The sequence below is a fragment of the Chanodichthys erythropterus genome, chromosome 7, assembly GCF_024489055.1.
Source record: "Chanodichthys erythropterus isolate Z2021 chromosome 7, ASM2448905v1, whole genome shotgun sequence".
Taxonomy (NCBI): domain Eukaryota; kingdom Metazoa; phylum Chordata; class Actinopteri; order Cypriniformes; family Xenocyprididae; genus Chanodichthys; species Chanodichthys erythropterus.
Window position 1 is genome coordinate 200,753 of NC_090227.1, and position 9,248 is coordinate 210,000.

At 41.3% G+C, this 9,248-nt stretch overlaps 1 protein-coding gene across 7 annotated transcripts in view; it reads right to left on the reverse strand.

The window, feature by feature from the left end:
* Window positions 1-509: 509 nt before the first annotated feature.
* Window positions 510-9,248, reverse strand: part of LOC137023024 (suppressor of tumorigenicity 7 protein homolog) — a 14,644-nt gene continuing 5,905 nt past the window's right edge. For 6 of the 7 annotated variants that reach the window (XM_067389537.1, XM_067389533.1, XM_067389536.1 and 3 more), the window contains 13 exons: window positions 9,056-9,215; window positions 8,824-8,878; window positions 6,418-6,533; window positions 6,257-6,332; window positions 5,255-5,409; window positions 4,951-5,048; window positions 4,181-4,295; window positions 3,697-3,769; window positions 3,424-3,526; window positions 3,188-3,338; window positions 1,884-1,976; window positions 1,254-1,396; window positions 510-813 (listed from right to left, as the gene is read on the reverse strand). In XM_067389537.1, coding sequence (XP_067245638.1) covers window positions 718-813; window positions 1,254-1,396; window positions 1,884-1,976; window positions 3,188-3,338; window positions 3,424-3,526; window positions 3,697-3,769; window positions 4,181-4,295; window positions 4,951-5,048; window positions 5,255-5,409; window positions 6,257-6,332; window positions 6,418-6,533; window positions 8,824-8,878; window positions 9,056-9,215 — 1,434 coding nt within the window. In that variant the 3' untranslated portion in view covers window positions 510-717. The remainder of the gene's footprint in view (window positions 814-1,253; window positions 1,397-1,883; window positions 1,977-3,187; window positions 3,339-3,423; window positions 3,527-3,696; window positions 3,770-4,180; window positions 4,296-4,950; window positions 5,049-5,254; window positions 5,410-6,256; window positions 6,333-6,417; window positions 6,534-8,823; window positions 8,879-9,055; window positions 9,216-9,248) is intronic. The other variant, XM_067389534.1, reaches the window with a different exon arrangement.

Consider the following 9,248-nt stretch of genomic DNA (forward strand, 5'->3'; position numbering starts at 1 on the left):
TGTCTCTCTTTGCATGTTTAACATCCTTCACCCATTGTCAGATGATCGAATAGACGATCCTGGCTGCTCTGAGCGCCAACAGTGTGAAAGAATAATACAATATAAAATAACACAAACAATCATGAACTTTCGGGTCAAAGTCTGAAATCTGCTTTCATCTGGTGCTGCTTTGAATGTAGAACAAACTGCATTGTGGGTGTAATTCAATAAACTGTTCTGATTGGCTAGAACAGTCAGAGAGTAAACATCACTACTGGTGTCAAAATCCACAAATGTGTCACATGATGCACAAATGTACGGAAAAACATTCACAAAAAACATGTTTGTCTCTACAAATGTGGCTTTTGTGTTTATGTGCAAAAGAAGCCCATGCCTGTCAATCAATCAATCAATCAATCAATCAATCAATCAATCAATCAATCAAATTCTGCTCTTTTCAGACAAACCTGAGAACAAAGTCGCAGCGGAGGAGAATTTTCTCTTATGGACTTCAAAAACGGAGACGTCTGTTTTGCAGCAGTACAGAAATTGTTTTATTTTTTCTTTTATATACGGATGGCCTTTAAAAGTTTTAGACAGAAAAGTTTTACATGAGATTAAGGGGGAAATTGATTCCTTTCGCCTTTGATGTTGTTTGAGTTTCTCTTGTGTTCTGGCTATCGGGCACTTCTGAAGAATTGGCACCTCAGTCAATATGAACTGATATATGTCCGTGGATCAGATCCGTGTGAGCTGGTGCCACAGACTCGAGGGAAGGATGCTCTCCACCTTCTCCATGATGAAGTTCAGCGGGGCGAACAGGGTGCTCAGGAACTGAGAGAGAGGAGCGGACAGAAACAAGTCAGGGATCTGAAGAAAATCTCCGTCAGACTGCTCCCGAAATTAAACCACATTCAGTAATATAATGAAATCATTCGCAAAACAAAACAATATCCGATTATTCAGAATGACATCTGCAGATGCCCATAGTTACACTGGCGGTACACTTTGAATCTTCTCCCGCTGTCGAATGCTTAAGCTACAGTACAGACTGGATATTATAATATTATAATGCATGTCAAGTTTGGTTATAATTATTTATGAAAACATAGAATGCATTACAATGATGAATTACACACAGACTTTAAGTGTTGTCAAAATATCTCCATTTGTGTTTTGAAGATGAACGAAACTCTTATGAAGGACATGAGGGAGAGTGAATGATTTTTGTGTGAACTCTCTCTTTAGACCCTGTTAATGTGTGTGACACTCACGGCTTTAGCGAACACTCCCATGAGCTCTGGGAACTGATGCGTGAGCAGCGCCAGCATCGCTGTGAAGGAGCAGAGACCCGCCGTGAACAGGATGAAGAACGGCAGCTCTTTCTTGGGATACACTGACACCTCGTGGAACACTGCTTACACACACACACACACACACACACACACACACGGTTAACTGCTTCTGCAACATCAGTCAATAATCACATGACTTTAACTACACAGATGCAACAACTAGGTGAGTTAAAGCATGCGTACGAGTCGACGTTCTCTTGATTTGTGCTTATGGGTGAAAGTGATGAAATGTAAAAGAAATTCATCAAATGACAATCATTCACAGTAATCATGATTACATTCTTGAGTAAAATAATCCTGAGTATCAGTTTAATCATTATGCAGCATAACTAAATATGAAAAAAAAAAACAGGATAGGTTGTCTAAATATGATAAAAACTAAAAAGCACATGTGACACAGGACTAAGAGTGAATCAGAAAGTATCTGACAGAACGAGTGTGTGTCGTGATCACACCAGAACCGGGTTAAAGTGAACCGCTGTCGGAACAGAACAAGAGCGCTGGACCCAACATCCGTCGGCTGAATCTACAGGCAGGAAAATCTCTTACTGGGTAGCAGCTCTCTGTCGGCCGTCTCTGTGCAGACCGGATATGGATAAAACAGGTGTCCTTTCTCCAGAGGATACGGGATCATTCTGAAAGCTGAAGCATCAGTCCATCAGAAACTACTCACAGTCGCAAATATAATGTGTTTCTAACAGATCAATACAGTTTTTCTTCATTTGAACACAAACAAGTTTTATATCAGAAAAATAAAACGGGAATGATTCTTTCATGAGTCTAATGTCATGTTCACATTTGCTCACAAGAACTATATATGAAACCATACTGAGATGCAAATGCTTCGGCCGTAACAAGAGCAGCTCGCAGTAACCACACCGGCACAAGTCTGTGTGTTTTAGAGTGGACCTGGTCATGTGACAGTGACACACATCAGCACACATTAATCAGGCTTTACAGAGTTTCAAACCAGGGTTTCCTCCATTCCGTCACGTGATGGAGTTTGTGTTCCCGCCACTGTCACCTCTGACCTGATCAGCTGACACTTAAACTACCGTATTGTTCCGAATACAAGACGACCCTGATTATAAGACGACCCCCTTTTACAAGATGTACCAAATCTTGTATTTTATAAAGAAAATGCTTTTATTTGAAAATAATTGCATATGTTTCACATTTTATTTTTGTATTGAAAGTAAAACACTGTCAAAATTTACCAACGATCACATTTAAAAATAAACACTTTTTGACATCCCATAAAAATAACCTGTAGCTCATCTGGATTATAGACCTGTAACAATTAGGATATCCGTCTCATAGTGAAAATCATGTAGACTACCAACATTTCATCAACTGTTGAAGTGAAATCTGGGAACTGTGTTTCATTTTAAAGTCACGTGCGGGGGACGTTTGTTCCCGTCAGAGAGGCACGCAAACATGAATCACGCGGCTCTTAGACGGTACGCATTTCTCTGACTGTTAGTGTTTTTAAGAAGGTGTTTTTGCACTCGTGATCTTTTAACGTTACTCTGACACACTCGTTTTAAGCGTATTTGGAGCCACCTACTGTTGCGGGTGTATTATTGACATGTAAATGTCTAGACTCTGAATCTAAGTCAAACCTGTTTTTTCAGATGTATTTCTAAGAAAAATGTTTTTATTATATTTGGAACAATACGGTAATAACTAATGATCTTTACAACGGAAATGAATCAATTCTGAACTTAAGCTAGAGCTGCTGTACAGCCTGACCAAAACTATCATTGTAAAGCTGCTTTGAAGCAATCTGCACTGCAAAAGCGCTGTATAAATAAAGGTGACTTCACTTGACGTGTGCTCGTGGCGTGACTCACTTCCCTCCCAGGTGCAGTGCAGCAGGTTGAGCGCGCCCTCCACTCGCTTCCAGTGCTGCAGGTGGAAGAAGGTGTACGCGATGGCTTCGCTGTCGCCGCGCTTCAGGATGTGCTCCGGTGGCAGGATCAGACTCTTCATCTCTAAGAGGTACTGCAGAGAGACACGGTCAGAGTCACACACACACACACACACACACACATGACCTGCTGTGTGACAGTGATGGTGTGCGGCTCACTTTCGGTACGTGTGGGTTGAACTCCACTGCTCTGTGTATGGCTTCGACTGCGTTCATTTCTGCTGTGCTCAGACCTCTCCGTGACGCCGCCTCTGGTGAAAACCTGCACAAACCCATCAGAAACGTCACAGTAAAACAAAACAGCTCTGACTTCTGACCTGTGACGCCGCATGAATTTCACATTAATGCTTTTGCTGCATTCATGAGGTCATAAAACATTGTATTATGTAGCATTCTTTTTTTTGTATGAATAAATAACGGTGCAGAACTCACTTATCGGACACGGCTCTGGCCTTCAGAAGCGCCGCTGTGTAGCAGATGGTGGCAGACTTTGGCAAACTGATGTCTGTGGAAGAGAACAATGATGTGACGCACATCATTATCCATAAGAGACTCAAAATATACAGCAAAACAGCCTGATTATGTGTGAATATTGTGGCCTCAGAGACGCTTCTTCAGCTCAAACAGGGTGGAAAAGGGCCGACCACCGACAGTTCACATAAAAGCATAAAATTACGCTTTAATGTGAGTCAAACTTTGAATGTGCATTAAAATTGAATATGGAAAGCAATAGAAATTTCAGAAGTTTAACTATATTTCCCCTCAAAGATAGCTGCTCATGTATCACGATCAGGACAGAGCCCGTCTCTCGTCTCAGGGCTTCACGTTTCCTCCCAATATTCCTCCCAAGCAGTTGGCACTGTTATATCATCTGCAAGAGAAAGACTTGTGTAACGGTGTGTGTGTGTGTTCGTACCGTCGTATTTGGCGAGCACGGCCTGCACGTCTGCGTAGTTCTGCAGCTCCAGAAGAGACTCCAGCAGGTTCTCATGAATATTGAACATGCTGAGCAGAGGAAACTCCTTCATTAACTGCAGGAAACACAGGAACAGCTCACGTTCTCAAGCACTGCTGACTAATATATGCTGTATATATGTGTGTGTGTGTGTGTGTGGTTTAACTGACAGCGGGCCATTGCATCATTGCTGCACCTCAACTGTGCATTATTTTCAGTAATTCACCCGCCCGTCTTTAATCTGATTGGTCGAGAGCGATGCTGATTTACACAACATCAGCATGTGTTTGTGCTTAAATCTAGAAATATACAGTACTGTGCAAAAGTCTTAGGCACGTCAGTAATTTCACCCCCCAAAAAAGGTTTTAAGCCAGTTATTTATATCTTTTGCTGTAATGTGTCAGTAGGAAATATCCGTTCACATTTCCAAACATTCATTTTGCCATTAATTGTAATAATCCAGTGAGATTTTGTGAGATTTTGAACACACAAGGAGTCTGACAACAGCCGGTGCTCCACACAGAGATCTGATCTCACCATCATCGAATCCGTCTGTGATTACATGGAGAAACAGATGAAACTGAGACAAAATAAATACTGACGTGCCTAAGACTTTTGCACAGTACTGTATATATATTGAGATCACTCACTGAATATCTTTTTCAGTTTGCTGATTATTGAAAATGACGGTTCATGTCACCTGTGTGGATCAAGAGTCAAAGGTCACTCACGTCTCGCATCATCTTGACGGCTTCTCGCGTGCGGCCGAGCTTTCTGGAGCACATGGCGAGTCTTCTCTTGATGTAAACTAATACATTTGTGTCCCTTCCTACACACACACACACACACACACATTTTTATACAACTTACAGAGGGATTTCATTCGTCTACTTCTCCTATAACAGTCAGATGTTTACTGACACGTTATGCCACACGTCACTTGAGAACGTGAACTAATATGGAGTCAATTCATGCCAAAACAGATTTCTGCAACAGTACACTGAAGATCTGAGCGTGCGGTTTAAGTGCACTCACTGTGCTGTGCTTCATACTGTGAGCCGTGGTGCTGCAGCTGCTGACTGCGCCGGTAGCAGCTCTCCCCGACCTTCAGCGCCTGTTTGAAGAGTTTCTCCGCCTCCACTATAGTCGTGGCCTCTTCCTCAGCCAGGAGAATATAAGCTGTCGCACAACTACAACAAACACACTCCTGACCATTAAACACAAACACAGTCCCTCCATCACGACACAGGAGAGTTCAGATCAGGGTTTGTTGATCAGGAATTCACATTTTACTCTGATTAAATCTTTCACCTGCCCTTCATTCTGTCTGCCACATTGCATTCGCCACTGTATCTAAACAACAGCAGCAGCAGCAACTCAATTCCTTTATGAGGGACAACAGAGAACGCTCTAAACGGAGATTGTTTGTGTTTCAGCGAGTCCTAACCAGACGCGACGTGCGACAAAAAACATCTTTTCCATGTTAATCAGAGTTTTCTTCACTATATGCGATTCTGTTTTAGAAACCGTTTCTATTTCTGCAACGTTAATCATGGCTGAACAACAATGACCTCTGGTACTGATCATATGCTTCATTTAATGTTAAAAGCGTCTAGTGACCTTTACAGCCGTACTGAAAGAGGAAAGAGAAATAATCTTGAAAAGAAATAAAAAGAAATATTCAAACTGTGAACAAACCAGTGTATTTCTATGACAATATTCGTTTCATTCAGGCAGTATGTACTTTTAATAATGTTAAAATGGTATAATATTTATGAATTTGATTGTGTATTTATCCATTTGGTTGTGAGTGCAGTGCGTTTGCAGAGACTCCGCCCACACGCTCTTCTGATTGGCTGTGATTGTGATTGATTTGTCGCGTCTGGTTAGGAGCACAGATTAAGTGTGCTGGGAATATGTTACGGCACACACGTCACAAGCTAGGGAGATATCTAAAGGAGTAATGCGGGTAAATCTCTCTCAGCTGTCAGTTAGTGCTGGTGTTCAGGAGTGTGAGTACGGCAGAGAAACACTCACTCCTCCAGATCCAGAGCTTCATGAGCGGCTGTGATCCGAGCCTGAGGATTCCTCTCTCTCCAGGCCTTCTGCATGACTGTCAACACACACACACACACTTATGCAAAGGTCTTCCAGATATTGACAGTGTTGAATCAGTGCAGGAAATGATGCGCTCTTACTGGCGTCTGCAGGCCGCAGGTGATCAGAATCACACGTGAAGAACGTCTGATGATCCTGTGCTGACAGATTCATGTCATAGTATGTGAGCGGCTCTCGACCCGTCACCCACGTGTATCTGTGTAACACATTCACATCAGCGTCTCAATGCAACTCAGCAACTGTACAGCAGCCGAGTGAAGCGTGGCACTCGAGCCTCACGCCTTCTTCATGCTTGTGTCCATTAAAACATGATTCAAAGTAATCCAGCAATGAACGCTGGACATTCCAGCTAGAGCTGCACGATTAATGGGAATAAAACAGAAATCACAATATGACTTATTGTGATTATCAGATCAAAGGCTGTGATTTAATTCAGTACACAGAAGCGCTGTGTTTCAGAGTGAAGCGAGACACCGTGTTCATTTACACGCGAGCAGCTCATGATCCGGTGTTTTCAGCGGCTCGGAGCGGCTCGGTTCAACTCTGCATCTCAGTTTAATCTCTTATAACATGCATTTGAAAACTATCTTACCAAAAGTGTAATGAGTAGCGCTTATAAACCAGCTGTTCAACAGAAGAGAAGCTTTAAAGGGGACCTATTATGCAAAATTCCCTTTTGCGTGGTGTTTGGATATAAATGTGTGTTGGCAGTGTGTGTACACAACCACCCTATAATGATAAAAATCCACCCACTCTTGAGTTTTTTCTGTAGCTGGATGGATGAATCCACAGAGCTCTCTCCATTTACTCCCGAAATCTGAGCCGCTGAAGACGAGGCGGATTCATTTTGTTTTCGAAGAAAATGCTCCCTCAGTTCTGCCGAAATTCGTTTATGCCTGCGTGAATCATTTCACACCGGACTGCTTAGTGAACGAATGTCAATATAAAGGGACAATACAAAACTGTGCTAAAAACATGTTACTCAAGGATAGATCAGTAACTGTTCGTGATCCAGCTTACAGTCTCCAGAGCGATACTGGATACGGCAGTGATGAAGGTGAGAGCACTTTATTACAGTTCATCGGAGCTGATTTATTAAGCACCACCCGAAAGGGCATAAGGTCTTTATATATTCGTTTATGTATTTTGTTACTGTTAGTTGTAACGAGTGTTTCTGTGTAATTCGCTGTGTATCTTGATGATAATGCAAGGGAGAGAGAGAGAGTTTATGGATAATATTTTAATGCACACTTGCACTGTGTTTTATTAAGCTCTTACAGTGATTTCCTAGAGTGAAAACGGACGCTTCATCTTTTGTGTGAAGTACAATAAACATTATTAAACTCATTGGTAAAGTCGAACGGGGTCTGGTAACAGGCTTGTACTAAAATAGTGGAAGACGACAATAAAGTTATAGCCGTAATTGAACTAAACTATACCTGTTCTATCTCCATGCAGCATATATTTGCAGTTTGACATTATAGCGCGTCCTGACTGACTCCTGACACCGGAGAATCAGCTCTTGAAGCTCCGCCCTCTTAGGCCGAGAGCAGCGGCTCATTTGCATTTAAAGGGCACACACTGAAACGGCACGCTTTTGCTCACCCCCAAAAAATAGCAATTTTAACATGCTATAATAAATTATGTGTGGGGTATTTTGAGCTGAAACTTCACACACACACTCTGGGGACACCAGAGACTTGTATTACATCTTGTATAATGGGGCATAATAGGTCACCTTTAAGAGATCGTTCACCAAAAAACAAACAATCTTTCATCAAACCCATGAGACACGATCACTTTATATGAACAGGTTTATATTAGGCTTCTATTAACATTTAAACATTAATCAGGGAACATAAACAGAAGCTCAAACGTGCCATGTGACTCGTGAGAATGAACCTCATTGGTTCTCATGCTTGAGCTTCTGTTTCCATTTTTTTCTCTTTATGAACGTTTTAAAGCGTCAGTGTTTTGGATGAATAGACAGAAATATCTTAGATTTCATTAAAAATATCTTCATTTGTGTTCCAAAGATGAACAAAAGTCACATGGGTTTGGAACAACATGAATGTGAGCAAATGATGACAGAATGAGTGAACTTTAAAAGCTTCAAGCAGGTTTCTGCCAAAATGAAAGCTTTAATGTTCGAAAATTAGGAAATTAAGACGGCCATTATTATTTATGGTAAAATAAAACGATTATTATTATTATTATTTTTATTATATTATTATTCTTGAATACTCAATTTTTGATTTTACAGTGAAATATAACAATAATTATTATTATTAATAATAATAATAATAATAATAAGAAGAAGAAGAAGAATCAATATATTTTTTTCTTTTTTTATAGTTGTCAAATTGATATATAATCACAAAGTTTTTTGCCAGTTTTTGCCTGACTTACTAGACAGTTAATGATAGTTTGGCTTGTTTTGGCATCAGATGAAGCACTTCAACACAGAATGTTTGACGGTCACTCACCGGTTATATTCAGCTCCTCTGAACAGATTGAGGGGATTTCTCCACACCTTACATTCTACACACACACACACACACACACACACACACACACACACACACACACACACACACACACACACAGATGAAACATTATTAAATCAACACAAACTCAAACTGACGATGCCTAGTAACTGTGTGCTAATGACTTCTCTAGACTTCAGTTGGTGTCGTACGGTGTGAGCGGAGGTCTGACCTGACACACTCTGCCGGCTGGAGTCGGCGTCTCCGTTGCTGGCGCTGGTGTTGCTGGGAGAACTGTTATCAACTCCACCTAACAGAGGACGCAGATGACTGACAGACACCTGCTCGATGAACGACGTCCCATACTTCCGGAAATACCACCACTCGAAGATCTACAACACACAGACATTATATTACACACACAC